Source organism: Pteropus vampyrus, unplaced genomic scaffold, assembly GCF_000151845.1.
Source record: "Pteropus vampyrus isolate Shadow unplaced genomic scaffold, Pvam_2.0 Scaffold25, whole genome shotgun sequence".
NCBI classification, from domain to species: domain Eukaryota; kingdom Metazoa; phylum Chordata; class Mammalia; order Chiroptera; family Pteropodidae; genus Pteropus; species Pteropus vampyrus.
The window spans coordinates 12,863,239-12,887,678 of record NW_011888806.1 but is presented as its reverse complement, the minus strand read 5'-3'; the positions used below and the strand labels follow the sequence as shown (position 1 = coordinate 12,887,678).

The window sequence follows — 24,440 nt, the reverse complement described above, 5'->3', positions numbered from 1 at the left end:
GGTGGTCAGATGGACCCACTAGTAGAGACGGCTGATTGTCCTTTTTCGTGGGCAAAGCCTGCCCAATTGGAAACTAAATTTCCAGTCTCATTGTTGCTAGACATGTTCCTTTGCTGAAGTTCCTGCCAATGGATATGAATTGGTGTGGGCAATCTCCACACCACTTTCTTAAAGGATTTCCTTGTTTGGTTTTTTCTTTCCTCTTCCCAGTGAAGGGAACATGTTATTTTTCACATATCGAGATGGCAAAAATTCAAGAGTTTGACATCCTTTGTAGGCAAGGCTGTAGAAAATTGCACTCCTACATATTGCTGCTGGGAAGGCAAAAATGCTATCATCCCTGTAAAGTGCAATTTGGCAATATCTATAAAAACTGGAAGTATATCTACTCTTTGAGTCTCTTCTTTAAATATATTTAACCTGTACACACATAAAATGATGTAGATACAAGGTTATTCATTGCAGCATTGGTTGACTGATTAAAAACAACTTAAGTATCCAGCTATAAGGATTAAATAAACTATGGCATCCCCTCTTTACATGTGATACTCTTTAGCTCTAAAACAGAATGAGGAGGCTCTCTGGACATACATGGTAAGATCGCCCAGAAAAGTGAAAAAAAAAAAATGCAGAATAATGATATGGTATGTTATCTTTTCTAAAAGTAAGAAAGGATAAAAATTTATACTCATTTGCAGGAAGAAATTCTGTAAGGTTATATAAGTAACGAACACAATTACATATAAAGGTAGGGTAACCGTATACTTTGTCATCCAAATGTACAGTTTCTAGGGTGAAAGGATGTGTTATTAATAGGCACTCCAGGGCAACAGATGTAAAATGGCACTGTCCTGTACTAACTGGGATGTATGATCAATCTATAAAATGGGTACAGATTAGGAGGGGGGATGTGGACATTTTAAATTTTATTTTACAAAAGTACTCGTCTGTGGCGAACTGGCAATAAATTAACTCGTTCTTTACCACAGGTATTTTAAGAGCAGCCTTAAAGAAAGAGGAACGGTAAATTACAGACTGAGACCGGAACTTAACGAAGACGCGGTGGTTTTGCGTACCCGGGACTTACTGTAGTTGCACAAGCGACACACTCCTTGGACTTTATCCGCCAATCCGAAGTGGGAGCGTGCGAGTCTGAGCCTGTGGCAGAGGCCTGACGGGCCTCGGACTTGAGGAGTGGAGCTTCATGTCACTCAACCCTGGGGGCGGACCTAGCGCAAACTCACACACCGGGCGCTCTGGCCCACAGAGACGCTACTCTGTGGCAGCTCGGGTTCCCTCTGGCTGCGCTGTGGAGGACTACACTCGTTTTCTATTTGGCTGAGCTGGAAGAAAGATGGCGGCAGCCGTGAGACAGGATTTGGCCCAGCTCATGAATTCAAGTGGCTCTCATAAAGATCTGGCGGGCAAGTGAGTATTTCTCAGGGCCATGGGAGGTGGAGAGGGAAGCTACAGACTCGTTCTCTTGGCGTTGACGGAGGCTTTCGGATGTGCCGCTAGGAGCCGGCCAGAGGATCAAGGGGGCGGGCCTGAACTTGGTTGTGGAGGCAAATGTTGGGAGCAGCAGAAAGCTGGAGGGGACTTTGTGCAGGGAGCTCTTGGGGCCGTAGGTCTGGGGTTACTGTCAACTTGTTCAGCGCTTGACAGCATACTCACTGGTCTCTTAAGATTCTGGAAGCGCGGTCTGAGGAACGACAGCACCCACGGCCTTCTCAGCCCTCCCTGGTGCCTTTTCCCATCGCTGGCTAGCCTCTCACACCAAATTCTGGCCTCTCTTTGGCCTTTTTTCCCCCCTTTTAATTGAAGGAAATTTGTATTCTGGGACCTTGATGCAGAGTTTTTCAGAGGCTGTCGGGGGTTGAGGAGGTATGGCCGCGCGGTATCATGTCGTCCAGAACCACTCGGACCATCTTCTGTGTGTCCTTGTGTTTTGGGTCCTCTCTCTGCCACCAACTCCGAAGAAGGGTACATGGTCGGAATGTTCTCATAATATGGATCAGGATATCGAGAATAGTGATGTTTGCAAGAATCTGAATTGTTGAGGAATTTTGTCTCAATTTATGTAGAAGGCTTAGGTCCACTCCAAGTTAAAATTTGTGACATGTCCCTTGTCCTGCAAGCAGTTATTCAATAGTGTTAATAATAGGTAGATAGATAGATATGGCCCGTTTCTTTCTGTAGATTTCACATCGCTGTTCTTCTATAATGAACATGTATTCTGTTTAAAATATGCTTCTCAAATTGATCCTGATATTTATACCCTGACAGCTGAGATCACGTTGATCTTATTAATGAGATACACCTGCCGTTGCGTGGCCATTGCAACCTTGACTATTTTATGTGGGCTGTGCTGCCTTTTTCTGATGGTAAATCTAATAATCTACTTTTATCTGTGGGAAATTTTGCTGTGTATCTTGGGATTTACTTCCTACCGCAATTTCCCCCTCAGGAAAATGGGATAGTTAGAAGACTTATTCCTGTTTGAGGACAAAATGAGTGTATGTATGTATATACACTTAATTAGAACAGTATCTGACACTAAGAAAGTGCCACAAGATTGTCATTGTTACTGTTATTATTAATAACAGTAAATACATTTTGGCTTACTCCACAGGTCAGAAATAAGTTGAATGTGTCTTCATGGTTCAATCTTTTTTGCATGTAATTTTTATAGATTCAGATGAAAGTAAAACTAGCTTATATTTTCCCCACGCTTGCTTTCCTTTTGTTTTGTTGAAGAAAATAAGTGTATTAGTTATCAGAAGAGATATCGTTTTCATGTATTTGCAGAATTCTGAAGCTTAAGCTATGCATTTATTTGCTTTTGCAGATAAACAGTAGTACCAGTCTTACTGGGTGCTTCAGTTATTTATTGCTCTGTAACAAACCAAAAACTTGGTGTAAAACATTTTTTTTTCAGGATTCTTTGGGTCAACTGGGCTGTTTCGCTGGCCTTGTCTGGGCTCACTCACACCGGTGAAGTTAGTTGGCAGTTCACAGACATATCTGGCTGTTGACTGGTTCTCTTTCTCTCTCCTCATAGTCCCTCATTCAGTAGTTTAGCTTAGGCTTCCTTACAGGACCAAGAAGGTGAGAGTGGAAGCTGGAAGACCTCTTAAGGCTAGCCTTAGAAGCTTCACAACATCAATTCTAAAGTACTGGTCAAAGTTAGTCACAAGACTAGGCCAGATTCAAGGGCTGGGCAAGTGGAGTTACCTCTTTGTGGAAAGAGTGGCCAAGTTACATTGTGCATGGTCAGAGGGAAGCATAATTCATTGGAGGCTTTTACTGTAACAGTTTACCCCATGACATTATTATGAAGATAATATGAAATAATGTGCTTGCTAACTGGTAGTGCTTTCTGAGGAAAGTCTTGGTCTTGCCTGCAGGTACGTATCTGGTCCTATCTGGGCAAGAATGTGTCAGGATACTTATTTTCATAATGAAACAATTCTGCCAGCTACATGCTTTATGAGAGTAACATATGAAATCTATCAGTAGTTTTGGGTTTACATTAGGAGCTGAGTAACAGAGGATTCTGTATTAAGGAATTATGGAGCAAATTCATTTCTAAAATATTGATACTGTGTGTTCTCCGCAATTAACAGGATACCTATGACAGAGTAGTCAGTCATTCAATAAATATTGATTGATTCAATGAATAGCTAGGAAAGTGCAGAGCTTATATTTGAATCCAGGTTAGTCTACTCTAAACACATTTTAACCTACCAGCTTGTATTACTTTTCTTGCTAAAACTTCAATTAGAAATGCTTTCCCATAACTATAAATTAACATAGCCATGTAAAATTGTTATAAGAAATTGGCCATATAAGAAACATTTTTACAAATTTTGTAGACTGCTTTTGTACATATGTGCCTTGTGTTCGTTTTCTCACATAAAGCTTTAGAAGAGGAGGAGAGCCTTGAGAGGGAACATTTGAGTAGATAGCTATTGTGATAGCCTGTCTTATTCACTTAGCTAAAACCTAATTGGTTTTTTAAAACTTAGTTCAGATGTTATTTCTTCCAGAAGCCTTCTCTGAATAACCACCTACATAAAGGCATACCCACCCACACACAGGACCTGGTTAGTTCCTCTTCTTATGTCCAGTGGCATTCCATATTTACCTCTACTATAGCACTTAATTATTTTGGCTGTTTATTTATCTGCTTCTCCAGTCAGAATGTGATCTCTTTGAGAGCAAGTATGAGGTTGGATTATAGGTTTTTGTTGAGTTAGTCCTCTATAGAAATAGAGGAGTAATTTTTCTTTTCTTTCTAGTTCTGGGGTATGGAGGGTACCCAGAGGAAGATATCGGACGTTTGGAGTCTAAACATTTCATTTTATAAGAAGCTCTTAGCTTGGAGAAAGGAAAGTAGTGGGAGACTTCCTAGTTGCCTTTGACTAATTGAAAAGCTGTTTTACGAAAAGAAAATAGACTCCTCTGCCTTACAGAGGTAGACTTCAGGGTGGAGTAGAACTGTCAAAAAATGGAGGACGGACACACACACACACACACACACACACACACACACACACAGAGTGAGGATAGACTGTATAACCTCATAGGCCCCTTTGAACTCATTCTCTGGTTCTTAATCCCACACACAACAGTTATAGTGGTTCCCTAACCACTCAAGAGTGAAGTTCTCTAACATCTAGTGTTTACTCTGTCCCAAGGAGAACTTTACTTACATTTTTAATAATCCTTAACAAGTAGTATTTACATTACATATGAGAAAACTGAAGTACAGAGGTAAAGTACCTTGCTCCAAGGTCATGTAGCCAGCTAGTAGCAAAGCTAGAATACAGTCTGCTTGGCTCATAGCCCTTACCTCTAAACACATCTACCTTTTGGCCTTATATTATTTTCACCAAACTGGACTGCATTTCAGATAGTGATTTTTTTTTTTTTTTTTTTGGCCTGGAATTCCTGTCTTCCCCCACTCTTTCCCACCTAACACAAAGTCGAAGTATTTAGAATGCTTAAAGATCAACCTCCTTAGGAAATTATTTCTCTTAAAAAATATTAGCAGTTAACCCGTTTTTAAAATTTTGTCTTTTAATTTTCTGCAGCTTCATTTCGGTGTGTCTATGTGGATATATTTTTACTTATCTATGTCAGTTAGCTTTTGCTGTGAAATAAACTACTGTAAAACTTCGTGGCTTTTATTTAGTCATTTATTTAGCTCATAATTCTGTTCATTGGCAGTTTGGGCTGGGCCACCTGGGTAGTTCTTTGTTCCACATGCTTTGGTTCCACATGGGCTCCCACATGTGCTTGTAGTCAGCTGCAGCTTAAGTAGGCAGCTCTGCTTCTGAGTTAGCTGGAGCAGTGAAAGTGACTGAGCTACATATTTATTATCCAATAGGTTAGCCTTCCTTGTTCATGTGGCAGCAGTAGAGTTTCAATAGATAAACATGCATATAAGATCTCTAGAGGTCTAGGTTCAGAACAGGTACTTCACTTCTGCTGCATTCTGTTGGTCAAAACAAGCCCAGATCTAAGGGTGGGGAAATAAACTACCTCTTGATGTGAAGAGCTACAAAGTCATATTGCAAAGGGAAGAACATACAGAGTGAAAGAATTGTGACCTCTTTGTAAATGCTCTAGTGCTTTATCCTGGTTGAGCTTCATTGCATTTCTTGAATCAATATATTGAATTCTTCCATTGTCCTAAAAAGTTTTCAGCTCTATTTCTTTAAATACTGCATCCATCCCATTCTGTTCTCTCCAGTGAAACCCTTTAGGCACTTTTACCATGACCTCTGTGTCTCTTACTCTGTCTTCTTACCATTTCAATGCTTTATTCTGGATAAGTTCTTCTGATCTGCCTTCTAGTTTATCAGTTCTTCATATGTGCTTAAAAACTCAATTGAGTTTTTAAGTTTGGTAACTTTTTTTTTTTTAGTTCTATAGTTTTTGTTGGTTCTTTTTTTCAAATGACAATTTTTGTGATTCCCTGTTTCTTTTTGAAACTTTAAAGTTTGTCTTTATCTCCATAAATCTGATAAGCATAATTGTATTATAGCCTTTCTGATAACTCCATATCCAGAGTCCCTATTTGTTGTTATTGTCTGTTGCTTTTGTTGATTGTAGCTCATATTGTCATATGCTTTGTAATTTTTATTTGTTGGGAACTTATTTAAAATATATATTTTTAGAAACAATTGAAGGTCTAGAATGTTACCTTTCAGAGAGGATATTCATTTCCTTCTGCCCAGCACTTGAGGGTGCTAGTAGCTTCTAGGACCAAGACTTCAGAATTTTTTGGTTTACCTAGCTGATTCTTGGAGTAGATTTTGTAACCTTACTTCTAAAGTAGTAGTGTTTCCTTCTCTGGCCCACAAGGAACTGAGATCCCTGTTTTTCTAGCTCTGTTAGTTCGCCAGAAATTGCAACTTGCTTCTCTGTTTTTCTAGCAGATGGCAGAATGTCCCAAAGCAGAACCCATCCCCTCCTCCACCAAAGTGCTACTCTACCTGATAACTGTCTTTTCACAGTGAGCAAATGCTTTAATCTCTTATTCTCCCCTGTTTTTTCTTTCCTATTAGGATTTTATGCTATTTTTTTTTGCATTTCTTTTAGCTCTTTTTTAAATTTTTAAATATTTTTTAGGCGAGGCAACCCATGGTTGACCTCACAGATTGCAAGGACCTTGTCAGCTTTCAATCCCTTATTTTATTATTATTATTATTTTTTTGACTACAGCACCTGGTCTTCCTAGGTGGTCTTCCATCCAAGTACTAACCAGGCCTGACCCTGCTTAGCTTCTGAGATCAGACGAGGTCAGGCTTGTTCAGGGTAGCATAGCCGTAGACTTTTTTTTTTTTTTTTTGAGGTAGAATTGGTTCAATCACCTAATTCACCATTACTGTAAGTGAAAGATCTTATTAATACCTGCCTAAATAGTGCCTGTGGTACATTTTCATGTGTTTTACTTACTTCAAGATTCCATTCAAGTGCCAAGAAATCAGGAATTGACATAGTGAACTTTAGTTCATAAACATATAATAAATGCTCAATTAACATTTGTTGATGATTAATGGATAAGACAGAGGCAAGTTACCTTAATTAATGAAATTTATTTTTCTCTATAATATTTTTTAAGGAAAAAGTGTTTGGTCATGCTCTCCATATCAGTTACTTTTCCATCTTTCCTACTGAGTGCTCAATAAAAAACTTATAACTTTCCATGAAACCTCTTCTGATTAATCTAATCCATTTTACTCTCATCACTTGTCACATCTCTTATACTCTTTAGTTTTATCGTAACTTTTGTTTGTTTTTGTTTTTTTATAATTTAATACTTGATATATTATTTTATTTTTTTTTATCTTTCTTTCCCAGCTATAAGGTCTTTAAAGACTAAGGTTATTAAAATTTTTTTTAGTGTCATACACAGTATCTGGTATAGCATCTTAAAAAGCCTACGTTCTCAGTTAGCATTGTTGGATGATTTTAAATGGCACTATTAAATGGCTGTTTAAATCTCTGATTTAAAATAGGTTTATTAATCATTCCATATTATTGTGAAAAGTAAGTGCCTGTTTTTAGATACTAGAATTTACGTATTAGAGAAGGAGCAAGTCGGCATCTAGCCCTACCTGTGTACCTTACTCTATAAAGTCAAGAGTTTGAGTAGGCGGTTTCCAAGGCCCTGGCAAATTATGTAGTTTGTTAATATAAAGTTTTCATCACTTTTTAGATTTATTGTCATGTGTTCTCAATATACATTAGTTAATTGATAAGTTATGAAACTATGTTAAATCTTAATCAGCAAATTTCTGTAAGTGAGACATTGTCATCTTTGAATGTAATATTATTAGTATAAAATAATCTATTGGAACTTAAGAGGGCTTATCCATAAGTCTTGATTTAACTGAATATTAAAAATAAGTCAATCAAAAAAAGAAAAAATAAACCATTGACTGTATTAACTAAAAGCATGCGCAAAGCAATAAAGTAAATTATATAAATATAAATATGGAAAATATGTGCATGTGTGTGTGCATGTGTATAGGCAGAGAGAATGAGATAGATAACTGAATTTCGTGCCTCAAATGTAGCAATTTTCAAAATAACAATTTTTATTTTAAAGCTTAGCAGTTATTTCCTTGCTTTCTTAGATCATCTCTTTTGGAGTTTGCTATCTTTTCTGTCAGTATATCTACTTTCTTAAAAAGTTTGATTCATTGCGGTTTTGTGAAATCATATAACTAAGGTTGTGAGACTATTGTGTGAGCTGAGAATCAATAAATGCAGAATGGTAGCTTGAGAGTGTGCTCTATAAAATAAAAGTCATAAATTTGAATGAGTTTGTACCTTATTTGTATATTTTTGTTTTCTGACTGTATTCTGATGACATTCTGAATAATTGCAATGCTATTAGGTTTATAAAATGCATTAATTAATGCTTTTAATAAATATTATTATTAAGGCACACAAAAGAGATAAAAAATAGTATAATCTATTATGTACCTACCATATAATTTAAGAAATAAAATAATTACCAATAAATAAAATGAAATAAAGTAATAAAATGTTACCAATACTGTTGAATATTTGAGTGCATATAATGTGCCAAATACTGTACTAGGCATTGTACATATAGCAGTGAACAAAACAAACAAAAATTCCTGTCCTCGTGGAATTTACGTTATAGGAAGGAGTTTGCCATAGCCTGGTAGTTGTCATTGTTCCTGGTTTTAGCATTTCCTCCATCCTTTTTAGAATGTTGATTTGAATCTTACATGGTCATGAATATTAGGCATAATAGTTATTAGCACTAAATGCAAATAAATAATTAATAGGTACTCACTGACAGCATCAAGAATGTTCTTTCAGTGCATTTGACTTGGTGGAGTTTATTTTGTACACACTGAGACAGTCTTATCTCTAATAATTGGTTTCATTGCCTAGTTAGCATTATCCTATTTTTGGTGACCCTAAATTCATTAGGTCATCAAGACAAAGGGGTTCTAGGTCACCTCAAATAATGTTTTTGTGTGCCTGTTTAATACGTAATTGAAAGAAATATGACTTATATGGAAAGACATTTGAAAGGAAATTGACTTTTTAGTTAAAATTCAAAACTAAAACTTTCAAGCAAATGTGGCACCTAGATCCAGTAACTTAGAGTTATAGATTCACTCTTTATTATGATAGACTTAAAAACTTTTTAAAAGTTGTAGTATACTGTTAAGAAAACTAGAAGTGTTACCTCAGAATTATAATTATAGATTTAGTGTTTCTTGTGATGGACTGGGAACTTTAAATAAAAAAAGTCTTTAGTGTACTATAAAGAAAACCAGAAAAGAGCACTATGAAAGAAACCAGGGTAAATAGAAATAAATAAACATCAAAATTAGCTTTAGAATATACAGTGCCCTCTAAACATATTTTTATTTGGTATTGTTTTAGGTATCGTCAGATCCTGGAAAAAGCCATTCAGTTATCTGGGGCAGAACAACTAGAAGCTTTGAAAGCTTTTGTGGAAGCAAGTAAGTGGAATGAAAATTGCATGTTTGCCTTGTATTATTGAGTAGGACTTTAAAGCTTGCCCCAAACTTGTTTATGTCAAATTATCAATATAATTTTCATGAGATTAAATATGCATTGAGATTGATGGATTGATTTTAAACTATTTACAACTTGTTTTTTTTAGTGAATTGTCTTCAGAGTTACATTCTCAATTCAGATTTTGTATAGTTATTGATATAGTAACTGATATGAGACAGTATAGTATAATATAGAATAGTCTGGATTCAAATCTTATTTTACTACTTTATTAACTGTGTCATCTTGAGTAAGTTATTTCCTCTTTGTGCCTCCTTTTCCTTGTCTATAAAATGAGGATATGATACATAGCCTATAGAATTGTTGGGAGATTAATGAGTTAATATACATAATAAAGTGCTTAGCATAGTACCTGGCATATGATAAGTGCTCGATAAGTCTGAGCTGTTATTAATGTTAAGAACATTCCTTTTGAATGGGAACTAGAAATTTCCATTTTTTGAGACACTCTCACTCTCCCCCACTCCCTGACTTCAAACAGTTACCTTGAAAATTTACTCAAAATCGAGTCTAGAATTTTTACTGAGTTAACAATATTAATGATACATGATAGTGCTTTACAGTTTACAGTGTGCTTTCACATGCATTATCCATCAAACGGGTTCCTTTTTATAACTGTGACTAGATAATATAGATATAGATATCCCTGTATAATATATTGTAAAATGAATCTCAGGATGAAGTGACTTTTTTACTGCAAGGACATTCAGTCAGTGGCAGGGTCCAAACTGGAAACTGACTTTTCTGATTTATAGTCCTTATTTAATTATATTTCCCTGAGAAGTGCTAGTTTGTATAGTCATTTTCTAACAGTCATAAGTGTCTAACGGCACTTGATATAAAACTGTTTTCACAGTCACATCCAGTATTATCCAATAAGGAATTCCAATTAATATAAACTGATTAGTTACAAGACCAGTAAATTACTGTCTCAAGAAATTAGGGCCTGCAAAATGTGAGACAAACGCAGTGGTTTCAGAAAAACTGTTAAGACTAGCTTCATTGAGAGCATTGCACTGAAGCAGCAAAAGAATAGTGCTTTTTATAAACTTTGATCTTTATATAAACTTTGAATCCATTGAAGCGCCAACAAAAGCAGTCTCCTGTTAAAATGATTTACATCAACTGAACAGTGTTTGAACCATTCTTTTCACAGTAACTGCTAATTTAAGACAGTTTAAGCAGTGAGAAAGTATTTTTAAAAATGTAATGGTGAAAATAACTAACATTTGTTGAGTGCTATGAGCCAGGTATTATTCAAAGTGCTCTATATGTGTATTGCATTTAAGCTTCACAACCTTATCCCCATTTTACAGACTAGTAAATGAACACAGAGAAGTTTCTTGTCTGGGGCATATAATCGAGAGTGGTGGAAGCAGTGAGGCTCCAGAGCTTTCATTGTTAATCACATACAATAATGACTCCATAAGTGTTTACATTTGTCATAAAATATGTCAATACATTTGGTACTGGCCTAAGTTTTTGTTACTTTTATTGGGAAAGTACAGGTTACAATAACTGTCAGTACTTGCTTTATTTAAATTTCATGAAAATTATTTCACGGTTTTCTTTAATTCCTTTTTCTAGCTTGGCGGGATATAAGGACATAAATAAAAAAAAATGGGTGTTTCTGTGCCTTTACTTTGTAGAAAAATAAAGGAGAGAAAAGAAGAAATTTTCAACTGTAAAAACTTTTTTTCTGACCATTTCTGTTTCTTAGAAGAGTTATAGTATTTTTACTTTTTTTGTATAGTCATTATATAAACAAATAATTCAGTATAAGGAAAACTTATTCTGTAATATAAGACGATAGGGGTGTGATACTCCCTGAATAATGCATTGCAGGTTGTACTAATATATATTGTTTTTAGTATTGATTTTAGGTAAAGATTGATTGCTTATAAAAAAATTTATAAATTACTCATGTTTTCTTACCTCTTGTTTTTTTTTTTTTATTTAACAAGTGGTAAATGAGAATGTCAGCCTCGTAATCTCTCGACAGTTGCTGACTGATTTCTGCACACATCTCCCTAACCTGCCTGATAGCACAGCCAAAGAAATCTATCATTTCACCTTGGAAAAGATTCAGCCAAGAGTCATTTCATTTGAAGAGCAGGTAAAAATCTAGAGCAGTGATTTTTGAACTCGAGATAGCAGCAATTATTTGGGGAGTTGTTATTACATTTTTAAAGGAAATTATTTGGTTTTATTTTGCCAAAAGAGTGTTGCAAACAGCATTTTACAATATAAAATAAAACAAATATTTGGATGTTGTAACTCTAGTTGACATTTGCTCCTTTATTACAATTTGATTTTAGGCATCAAATATTACTCTTTAGACAATTTTTAAAAATCAGTAAAATTGTTAATTATGCTGAAACCGTAGGAAAACGTCAACATTATATATGCATTAAATATTAAGCAAAACTCAATATTGAAACTAACTCATTGCCATAATCCACATTGCAGAAATGTGTTTAGTTTTCTGTTTTTATACTGTAAAAAATTTGAGTGGTCTAGATAAACTTTTTTTACTTGCCAGCTTAATATGTTGAATGAGAGCATTGTTGAAGTAGAAAAACTTATCTATTTATTTTAATTATTAACTAATGTCAGTTGGTATAACATCTATACTTACTATTCCAGGTTGCTTCCATAAGACAGCATCTTGCATCTATATATGAGAAAGAAGAAGATTGGAGAAATGCAGCCCAAGTGTTGGTGGGAATTCCTTTGGAAACAGGACAAAAGTATAGTAAATAGTGGATATGGGATGGATATATATATGTGTATGTTTGTGTGTGTGTGTGTGTGTGTGTGTATAGGGTATGTATAAATGTTCACTTAAATTTTTTCTTATATTCTAGTGCAGGAAACAGATAATAAACAATATAATAATAAATAAATTTCGGCAATATGTTAGAAGGTGATTATCACTGTGGAGAAAAGTAAGGGACAAAGTCGGGGACAGGTTGTATTATTAAATAGGGTGATTGAAGTGGTGGGATGGTCCTGCTGTCACCACCTCAGACACTTGAAGTGGGTAAGGGAGTGGTTACGAGCTATCTGAGGGAGGAGTATCAGTAGATTCTCTTAGACAGGATGGCTAGTGCAAAGGCCCTAAGATGGGAGCAATCTTGGAGTGTTTTAAGAAGAGCAAGGAGACCATTGTGGGTTGAATGGAGTGAGCAAAAGGGAAGAGTGATAGAAGAGAGGATGAGATCAGAGAGTACTAGGGACCAGATTATGTGGAGTCTTGTAAGCCATTGGCTTTTCTCTAAGTGAAATAAGGGAGAGCTATGGACCATTTTGTACAGAAGAATGACATAATCTGACTTATATTTTTAAGAAGCATTCTAATGACTAGGTTGAGAATAGACTGTAGGTATGCAATGATAGAAGTAGGGACATCATTAAGAGGCTTATGCACTACTGTAGATAAGATGGAGATTGTGAGAAATGTTAGATTCTGGATGTGTTTTTAAGGTAGAGAGCTAAGGATTTCTTGACAGCTGGCTAGATATATAGTGTAAGAAAAAGAGCCAAGATAAGTCCTGATTTTTGCTGTGAGCAACTGGAAAAGTGGAGTTGTCATCCACTGAGTGGTGAAAAATAGGTTTTGAGGGAAGATTGAGTGTTCCGTTTTGGATATGTGATAACTAAGTGTATTTCTAGTAGGTAGTTGAATATATTAGTTTGAAGTTTAGGGAAGAGGTCTAGGCTAGAGATTCACATTTGGAAGTCATTGATATATAGATGGAATTTAAAGCCATTAGATTGGATAAGATCTTCAAGAGGGAATATAGAGAAGAGGACTGAGAACCGAGGCTTGGAGCACTCCAACATTAAGAGGACAGGGGCAAGAGGACGATATAGCAAATGAAGATCGTCCTTTGAGATGGAGGTAAGAAGAAAACCAGAAGAATGTGGAATGTGGCGTCCTAGAAGCCAAATGAGGAAAATGTATCAAGAAGGAGCAAGTGATCAACTATGGTATTAATAGGTCAGGAAAGATGAGAGAGGGTTAACTGTAGCAGTTAGTAAAGTGGAAGTCATTGGTGACTTTGGCCAAAGCTGTTTTGGTGAAATGGTGAACACGAAAGCCTGATTGAAGTTGTTTAAAAGAGAATGGAAAGAGAGAAACTGGAGATGGTGAGCAATTGTCATGGGCAACTCTTTGGGCAAGTTTTCATAAAAGGCAGCAGAGAAATAGGGTAGAATATGACAGCAGAGGTTAGGTTAAGAGATTTTTTTTTTCTTTTATGATTCAGTGGGAAGCAAAATTTATATAGGAGAGTAGTGGAGAGGATTCTTACAGAAATAGACAAGAGGAGAAGGAGTCTAGTGGAGGGATAGGCTTTAGGTAGGAGCGTAGATAGTTCATCCTTGACAGAATTTCTCAACCTTGACACTATTGGTATTTTTTAAATTTTTTAAAAATTAAATTTATTGGGGTGACATTGGTTAATAAAATTACATAGGTTTCAAGTGTACAATTCAATAAGACATCAGTTGTATATTGCATTATGTGTTCACCACCCAAAGTCAGATCTCCTTCTGTCACCATATATTTGACCCCCTATACCTTTATCTATCTCCTCCTCTACCCCCTCTTCCTATGGTATCCACTATACTATTGTTTGTGTCTATAAGTTTTTGTTTCTTTGTCTTGTTTATTACTTTCAGTTTCATATGGTTCTCAACTTTTTCTGACTTATTTCACTTAGCATAACAATCTCAGGATCCATCTGCATTGTTGCAAATGGCAATATTTTATCATTTCTTATGGCTGAGTGATATTCCATTGTACATATGTACCACATCTTCTTTATCTGATCATCTATCAAAGGACGCTTCACTTGTTTCCATGTCTTGGCCATTGCGAATAATGCTGCTGTGAGCATCAAGGTGCATATATCTTTATAGACTATTGGTATTTTAGATTGGATAATTCTTTGTTGTGGAGGCTATCCTGTGTTTTGCAGGATGTTTAGAAGCATCACCAGCCTCTACTTACTAGATGCCAATAGCACCACCACTCCCAGTTGTGATAATCAAAAATGTTTGTAGACATTGCTACATGTTTCCTTGTGGGCAGAAGAGACCTCAGTGATCTTCAGTAACAGCCAAGAACACAGAGTATCTGAGTGCGGGTATTAGTGATGCGGTGGTAGAGTTTATACAACTATTCTTTGATTGTTTTAATGTTCTTATTGAAATTGGAATCAGTCATCACCTAGACCTGTAAATGGGGGTGAGAGCTGTGAGGTTGAGGAAAGACAAGAATATAAGAAAAAATTCTCTAGGAGAGAGGGACAGTGAATGGACTAGGAATATATAAAATACTTGGCAGCATTAAGGGCTGATTTAAAGGTTGTAGTGATTAAAATGAGATCAGTCAGATTGGTTGGGTATTTTTCTCCATCAGTGTTTAGCATCATGGTTGCAGGAAAGGAGTGGGTCAACTGCTAGGTTTAACCAGAGTTATGATTTTGTCCAACAAATATGAAAGCATGAAAGGGACAGGGGACATGAGTGCATATGCAGTTCAGTGATTATGATCGACCGTGGGAGTTAAGCTAGGTAAAGAAGGGAGTCAGGCCTTTAAGACAGTTACAGTGTAATAGGATTGGTGGTTTGGAGGTCACAACAGGTTCAATGAATTGTTGGGCTTGGGATACTAGAGAAAGTGAGATGGAAAAATAGTTAGAAAAAATTAAGATGACAGTTTGTAACTCGGCCAACCAATCTAACTTTTTTGGAGGGGAATGGGGAGAAGTTTATTAAAAAAGGGATAACACTCCACAGACAGAGCGTGGTCTTCTCTCAGAGGCAGAGTGAGAGGGGCAGTGAGAATGAGAGGAGACAGAGACAGAGTAAAGGCACTGAGAGAGACCCCCCAAACCAACCTTTTGATGGGTATTTTTAAAAAAGAGTTATTGTTCTTTACGAAACATTCATCCAAAGTATATGTACAAGAAAGATGAAAGATATGAGACTCTTAGTTGTATTATTAAATACACTTCCCCTTTCAGTTGGCAAGTGTAAAAATACCGACTGAATGACTTAAAAATATTTTCAGCTGCTTCTCTATTCTTTTACCAGGTAAATGAGGGAAACTTTTTTTTTTTTTTTGCTTTTTTTAGGGGATGGGGGTCATAATTAATATTTGTGATAAGGCAGACTTCCTGCCTTTTGGGCATTTATGAAATTTTTAGTCAATGATGCTCTGAAAAAGCAGCCAGTACATGAAATAGCCTTCATATGTAGATGTTGAATTTTGCTTTGTAAGGCCTCTTGGTAATTCATTTTTTTCTTTGATAATTTTAAAAAGTCAGCCTTTCTTAATTGCTTTGGTCTTATTCTATCTGCAACATTTTTTCCCTAGCACAGAGCAAGTGATTTATTTTCACTGGTAGTTAAAATAAATATAAAATTAAATATTACTCTTTGCAGTGGTGGTAACTATTACCATTTTGATAGTAGTGTAACATTATCTGAGGATACCAAAGAACTGAAAATTTAATGGTTTATAAATAGGTTAAATTAAAGTAAAATTTATTAAAAATAGAATTTGAATAAGTGAGAACTTTTCTCTTTAAAAAATGATTCTGATTATGAAAATAATAGATAAAATAGATACATTGGCATAAAATAAAAAAATTCAAAAAAGATGATACTACTTTTAACAGTTTATATAAGTTTGAGTTGTGAATGAAAATAATACAGTACAGAATAATAATATATGACTTATGGAAGAAATTTGAATTAGTGTAAAATTTTAAAGTAAAGAATTAATTTCAAAGCTGGGGCCAAGTGAGTTGTAAACTCTGTTCTTGCCACATGGTGGCACTGCTTGCTGGTAAATAGGATTAATTTTCTGTGAGGATTAATATTGAATTACATGATTTGTAGAGTCTTTACATATATGCACACATCCAAGATTATTTTCTTAGGATTTATTTTCTAGAGGTAAAATATAGTGAGTAAAAAGTATATGCAATTGAAAGGATTCAAAGATGGTTGGAAAGTATATTGCCAAATTGTTTCCAGGATGGTTGTACTTATTTATAGTCTCACCAGATATATGTGATATGTCCCTGAACTGGGCATTTTTTTCTTTTAAGATCTTTGATTTGTGAGAGTATCTGAGGATTAGAAGAAGCTAAAATAATATGAACAATGATGATAAAAATTAATATTCAATAAAACTTACTTTGGAAATAGTTCTTAGATTTTTCTATAATATAATGCAGTAAAAAGTTCGATTCCCTTATATTAACAATTTATATAATGAAAAAATAACTTATTTTCTACCACCCCTAATAGTTTTCTTGTTAAAATAATTAGTCATTCTGGATTTTTTTGTTATATCTTAGACAGTACAATGTAGATTATAAACTGGAGACTTACCTGAAGATTGCTAGGCTGTATCTGGAGGATGACGATCCGGTCCAGGCAGAGGCATACATAAATCGAGCATCGTTGCTTCAGAATGAATCAACCAATGAACAGTTACAGATACATTACAAGGTAACGGATGAGCTGATTTGGAATTAATTTTGTGTCGGAGAACCTTACTATACCAAGATGCTTCATAACATCTGATAAGTGCTATTATATATTAGAAATTCTCTTAAAAATTTTTTTTGCTTTTGTTTTTTAATTTTTCCTCCTAATTGAAACCTTTTGTCTCCTATAGGTATGCTATGCACGTGTTCTCGATTATAGAAGAAAATTCATTGAAGCTGCACAAAGGTACAATGAGCTCTCTTACAAGACAATAGTGCACGAAAGTGAAAGACTAGAGGCCTTAAAACATGCTTTGCACTGTACCATCTTAGCATCAGCAGGTAAACATGTCATTTATGCTTTAATAAACAGTCGATTACCTTTGCTTAATATTTTAGATTCATTACTACTGGAAGATTTAGCTAAGGACTGTTCTTCAAGGTTATGTCCTATTAATACAGTTATGGTAAATTTCGTTTAAATATTTAAACAGAAACTACTGTTTAAATGTTGGATTGCTAACTTAAAAAAATTGTTAATATACATGTATTAGTCTATTACCCACAGGTATTAGAAATATTTAAGAGAGATAATGTGAAGTTTAGTTCTCCTAAAATATCACTGAAAGAATGGATATGAAATTGAAAACTAAATAGAAGGAAACAAATTAAAATCTAGAGATTGGTAATATGATAATGTGCCACTTTTGGGATTATTTTTAAACCTTTACGCCTCAGTTCTAGACCTGGTGTTTATCTTTTTTTTCCCAATAAATATAAATAATAAACTATCTTTGTCTTACTAAATTATAGCATGTAAATCATTCATAAAGCAGAAAAGGCATTGAGAGGAAATGCTGATAATACTAAGCCATGACTTTCCTAATCATTTCAGAATGTTTATTCTTGAATTATGTTTAGTTGAGGTCCTAATGACATGTTCATACTACACATTTCATTTTTTATGAAGCAGTAATCTAATTTTTTATTTTTGTTAATGAAAAGGCAGTATATAAAATGGTACTACTTCCTGTTCTGAAGAACTATTACTGCTTTGTTGTATTTCCTTCAGTATAAAAGTATGTATGTGTTTGTATTCTCTTTTTACACATAAATGATAGCATGATATACACATGTTGACAGCCTACTTTTTTATGTAGCTGTATATCATAGTGTTGTTTATATATCAATACATGTAGCTCATTCTTTTTGACTTTCTGTTATTTGGCTTTTTATAATTTATTTAGTCAATTACAAACAGTGCTATAGTGATTATGCTCGTATATGAGTGTATAAGTTAAATCCTTGAGTCTAAGGGTTCATACTTTTTTTTTAATTTAAAAAAAATTTTAATTAGTTTCAAGTATACAGTACATTGGTTAGACATCTATATAGTTAGTAAAATGATCATCCCAATTGCTCCCTCCCTCCCCTTACCCTCCACCTAGCCAATGTATTAATGCTAATTGCATTCTCTATGCCGTGCTCCCCATCCCCTTGACCATCCATCAGCTACTAATTTGTACTTCTTTAACCCTTTGCCCCATTCTCCCAGCCCCCCAAACTCTCCTCCTCTCTATCACCAAATTGTTCACTATATTTGTGAGCCTGTTTTTGATTAGTTTGTTCTTTTTACTCCTTAAATTCCGCAAATAAGTGAAATCATATAGTGTTTATCTTTCTCTGTCTGACTTAAATACCTTCTGGGTTCATCAAAGCAATATCTTTTCCCATTCCTTTCCTTTTCATATGTAGAGGTCTTGTTTTCTTATCCTTTCAGCCAGTCTATCTTTTGGTTGGAGCACTTAATTCTTTTCTATTTAAGGAACTTATTGATAGTAATGTAGTTGTTACCATTCTTTATTCCTGTTTTTGATACATGTTTTTTCTTCTTAAAGGAATCCCTCCAACATTTCCTGTAATGCTGGCTTGGTGATGATAAATTCCTTTAGCTTATTTTTGTCTGGGAAGCTCTTTATCTGTCCTTCAACTCTAAAAGATAGCTTTGTTGGATAAATTATTCTTGGTTATAGATCCTGGCTCTTCATCCTGTTGAATATTTTTTGCCAAACCCTTCTGTCTTCCATAGTTTCTTTTGAGAAATCAGCTGCCAGTCGTATGGGTGTTCTTTTATATGTAATTATTTGTTTTTCTCTTGCTGCTTTTAATATTCTTTCTTTGTATTTAACCTTTGGCATTTTAATTATGATGTGTCTTGGTGCAGGCCTCTTTGGATCCCTGATTCTTGGAATTCTCTGAGCTTCCTGAGATTTTATGTCCATATCCTTCACCAGGTTAGGGAAGTTTTCCATCATTATTTCTTCAAATAGCTACTCAACATCTTGATTTTCTTCAGTTATGCCAATCAGACGAATATTTGGAGCCTTACTGGTGTCCCATATCTTCCTTAAATTACTTTTATAGTCTTGGCATCTTTTTTCTTGCCATTCTGTTTGAGTGTCCTGGTTGGCTTTCCTGTCCTCCAAATAGGGCATTTGATCCTCTTCTTTATTCATTTTGTTTATTCTTTTGTTTATTTCATTTACTATACTTCTCATCTCAGATAATGTTCTTCATTTCAGACTGGTTTCCTTTTATAATTTTCATTTTCATTTTTATTTTTTTAATCTCTTTGGTGAAGTTCTCACTGAATTTATCTACACTTCCCAAAAGTTCATTGAGCATCTTTATAACCAGTGTTTTGAACTCTGCATCTGTTACATTACTTGACTCCATTATTTCTGGATCTCTGTTCTGTTCTCTCATATAGTTTCTGCTTCTTTGTTTTCCCATTTTGGCTGCCTTTCTGTGTCTGTTTTTATGTACTAAGCAAAGCTCCTAAGTCTCTGGTCTTATTAGTGTGGATTTGTGAAGTAGGTGTCCAGTGGCACAGTCCTGAGAGGGGTTCAGCTGCAGGCCAGATTTAGCCCAAGCCTCTACCCCTCCGGAACTACCTGTTCAGATTCAGCAAGCAATCCACAGATGCTGTGCTTATAGTTGCCTCAAAAGGCCACACTAGAAACCAAGGCCAGCTGCCTCCACCAGTGTGAGTCTCAGCAAGGAGCACCTGACTCGCTGAGGATATACCTAGATGTGGCTTGGGTAGAGTTCAAGTTCGGGTAGGCGGGGTTTCAGAGAATCATCTGGGCAGAGCGACCTTTGTTTTTCAGTTTGATGATGTCACAGCTATAGCAGCACTGTGTCCAGTGCACTGGTAGGGAGGAGGGCTCAATAGGGAACAATGGATACCACCGACACTTCTGTACCGAGTGAATCTCGCTTCAATTCTCACTCCGACACTGTCTCCCTGTAAGTCCCTCGTGCCCTCTGCTCACAGCTGAATTGGCACTGGTGCTCAGAGTGAGCAGGTCTGTCACCACAAAAATCTGCTAGTGGACGTGGCCCCTTTAAGAGGCTTCTGCCGCTGCCGCTGCCGCAGCCTCCGTCTCACTGAGCCACTTGAGACCAGGCAGCACCCCATCCTCGCCCTGTCCTACCTTCTGCCATTGCAGAGTGCTTTCTTGGATTTCTCTGTAGTTGTATGGCTTGTTCATCTAGATCCCAGGTGATTTTTTCTTGCTGCTGCTCCTTGTTTCCGTCACAACTTTGATTTGGTTGCCAAAGGGATGAACAGAGCCCCTATCATCTACGCCATTCCCCCTCTCCCCCATAGTTTTAAACTTTTGATAGAAATTATATGTTGCCCTTTAATGTTATACTCCAAACAACAGTGTCCATGTGTACCTGATTCCTCACACATATATTACCAAATTTTTTTTATCCTTGCTAATCTGGTAGTTTAAAGACAGTGTTTCATTTTAGTTTTAATTTGCATTTCATTTATCATGAATGGTTTTGAGCATCTTTTCATGTTAAAAAAAATAACTGTCGAAAAACCTGTTTGTTTGTTTTTGGTGAATTACCTGTTTATGTCCATTAGCCATTTTTTGAGTTTTTACCTTTTTTTTTTTTTGGTGGCTTATAAAAGCTCTTCATTTATGTAAGAAACTAATTTTCTTCCCAATCAGTTATCTCTTTTTTGACTTTGTGAAATTTTTGTCATTCAGAAACTTTAAATTTTTATATAGTTAAGAATACTAATCTTTTCTTTTTATGGGCTCTGGGTTTTGTTGACTTACTTGGAAAAGTTTTCCCTATTCTTAGATTTACATATTTTATATTCCTGCATGTTTTCTTCCAGCACTATAGGTTCTCAAATTCTCTAGTCTCAGGACCCTTTACACTGAAAAACTTTGAACTCTAGAGAATTTTTGTTTCCATAGGGGATATCTATTGATTACTGTATTAAAAATTGAAATGAGAAATTTAAAAAATATTAATTTGTTTAAAAATAACAATAATAGATCTATTATATATAAACATAAATGACAACATTTTATAAAATAACTGTATTTTCCAGAGCAAAAATGTTAGCATGGAATTGTTTTACATTTTAAAAAATCTTTTCAGTGTCTAGTTTAAAAGGCAAAAACTGAATTCTTAAAGGTATTTCTACACTCAGCCTGTTTTTCAATATGTTGTTTTAGTGAAAGAATATGAAAAAAATCCAGCCTCACACAGATGAGTAATTGGAAAAGGGAGGCATAGTTAATGGCTTTTCCAGATAATTGTGTACATTATTTTTTGATTCTACACTTAACTTGACATATGATATAGTTTCTTATAAATTAGTTGCAATGTGGCATCTGAAACCACATCAATGAGCTTTTTGCACTCTTATGCTAAAATGTTGGTCTGTCTTGTACTTTGAATGGATCTTTTACCTGTGCAAAATTTCATACCATCATGTATTGGCTGTTTGGAAAATATTGGTTCACTCAGTTATTCTGTGCTTCCAAATATTGATATGCTTTGTTATATAACATACAAAAATAATATTTGACTATATGCCACTGATCTCATCAGAAAAACCTTTCATTATTGGAAAGCTGTCAAACTTATGGTGGCAGATGGAAGTTTTCCAAAATTCTAATTTTTTTCTTGAAAACTTGAATTTTATCAGAGGGAACAAATATTGTTGATTGTAGTAACAGGCTCACTTTGTTCATTTTTAAGAAAATGTCTGCCAAATACCCAAGTCTGAAAAACCATAATTTGTCAGTCATTATTTTATGTAAATGGTGTTCCATGAAAAAAGAGACTAGCTCAGCTTGCTGTATGTCCTGGGGACAATCATTGTACTTCAGTTTGCAGCAGAAGTGCTATATGTGCATTTACCATTTCAGCACACAAAATATTAAAAAGATGTGTTCTCAAGTATCAAGATTTAATAAAAATAATTTTTTACTTCGAGGATTTTTAAATGAAACTGTTTTTTAGTTTTGACTGTTGAGTGTGTGGCACAATACAGTTTGGCACCCATGTCACTGCCTTGATTTGTGCTATGGTGCCAGTAGTTTTAGCTACTATTGCTTTTGCACCAACAGTGCAAATGTCAGCAACAGTGAAGAAGGCAAAGAATGTCTTTATATTGTTACAGAAAAGTGTCAAATTCACTGATCCCTTGAAGTGTCTTGGGGACCCTCTTTGAGAATTGCTGCTTTAGGGTTTCATTTTTCACCTTTATTCTTCTTCCTAGTCACTACCTCCAAGTCCTGCCCCCAAAGAGTAATTATGGGTATAGATTAGTTCTCTCTACTTCTTACTTAAATTTCTCTATAAATCCTAATCCATTTGGATTTATTTTAGTGTAAGGAATGAGATAGGAAATTAACTTTATTTTCCCCTAAATGGCTAGTTGTTTGTCCTAGCATCCTTTATGGAGCAATTTATCTTTTTTTCCTTATTGATTTGAAGCACGTTATAGTAGATTTCTGGACATAGTATTGTTCCATTAGTTTATGAATATACTACTACTATGCTCTATGATTTATTATAGCTTTATAATGTTTTATTATCTAGCAGGTATTCTCCTCCTTCATTACTCTTTTTCTAATTTTTTCTGATTCTTTGTCATATTCGCTTTTCTCTCCGTCTGTCTGTCTCTCTCTCTCATACACACACACTTTTTGATGTATTGTTTTAAAGTAACTTGTAGGCCATAACGACACTTCTTCCTTATATATCATGATGCATCTCATAAGAATAAGAACGTTTTTCTACGTAACTGCGATAACATTATTCTCCCTAAAAAGAATTAATAGTGATTTCACTGTAGAATTTAGTTCTGGTCCATAATGTCACTGTTCTAGTTGTCTCAATATCTTTTATACCTGCCTTTTTTTCTCCTAAACAAGGAACAAGTTCATGTGTGGCATTTGGTGATTATATCTTTTTAGTCTTTAGACTTTTTTAGGCTGGAATAGTTTCTTCACTACCCCTCTCTGCTTTATTTAATGTTATAATTAACATATAACATGGAATAGTTTCCTCACTTAAAAAAATACTTTCTGAAGTTGTTATGTAGAATGTCCTTCATTCTAGATTTGTTCGGTATATATGGTTTGTTTGTTCCTTAATCCTAAGTATTTTCTCTAAAATAGAAATTAGCCAAAGGTTAGATTAGATTCAGGTTAAAATTTTTCTAGCCAGAATACATCATAGCCATGCCATGTACTTGCAGTAGCATCACATTAGAGAGCACACAATGTTAGGTCATCCCACTGTTAGTGATGCTGAGTTTGGTCATGTGGTTAAGGTAGAAAAGACTCCAGTGTAAAGGTACTTGTCCTCTTTGAATTTTGTAAATAATTTGTGGGGTGCTGCTTTGCTACTATAAAAATTCTGTTCCCTAACTTTCTTTCACATACTCCTTTTGATAATTTATTATCTATTAATAATTCTTGCCTGGATCATCCATTATGTTGTATAATATAAATTGAAAATGAAAAATAGTGATCTATTCTGCATCTATTAGCTACTATGTTAGCTTTTTAAATTTTCCTTTTTCCCTCTTTTTTAGTATCACTATGGGCTTTTTTTTTTCAGCTTATTTTTTTTGTGTATAATATTCACACAGGAAAGTGCACATATCAAAGGTTGTATAGCTTGATGAATTGTCACAAATGAATACCATCATGTAATCAGCGGCCAGAACAACAAAAGATATTGCCAGCACCCTAAAAGCTTCTGTCATGTTTTCTCCTAGCCACTATCTCCAACCTCCACCCCCAAGAGTAATCACTAGTATACATTAGCTTTACCTGCTTCTTATATTTATATTAATGAAATCATATGTATACTCATTTTGCTTCTTTTGCTTAACTATAAAATTTATCCATATTGTTACATATGGTTATAGATTCTTCATTTTCGTTATGTGGTATTCTATTGTGTGAATCTGCCACAATTTATTTGTCCTATTATCTT

General features: G+C 35.0%; 1 protein-coding gene and 1 pseudogene across 3 annotated transcripts in view; one reads left to right on the top strand and one right to left on the bottom strand.

Moving 5' to 3' along the window:
- Window positions 1-812: 812 nt before the first annotated feature.
- Window positions 813-24,440, top strand: part of COPS4 (COP9 signalosome subunit 4) — a 42,558-nt gene continuing 18,930 nt past the window's right edge. For all 3 annotated transcript variants that reach the window (XM_011356343.2, XM_011356344.2, XM_011356345.2), the window contains exons 1-6: window positions 813-1,428; window positions 9,445-9,524; window positions 11,565-11,716; window positions 12,247-12,350; window positions 16,980-17,133; window positions 17,303-17,453. In XM_011356343.2, the coding sequence (XP_011354645.1) occupies window positions 1,355-1,428; window positions 9,445-9,524; window positions 11,565-11,716; window positions 12,247-12,350; window positions 16,980-17,133; window positions 17,303-17,453 (715 nt within the window). In that variant the 5' untranslated portion in view covers window positions 813-1,354. The remainder of the gene's footprint in view (window positions 1,429-9,444; window positions 9,525-11,564; window positions 11,717-12,246; window positions 12,351-16,979; window positions 17,134-17,302; window positions 17,454-24,440) is intronic.
- Window positions 6,724-6,842, bottom strand: LOC111737336 (annotated as a pseudogene).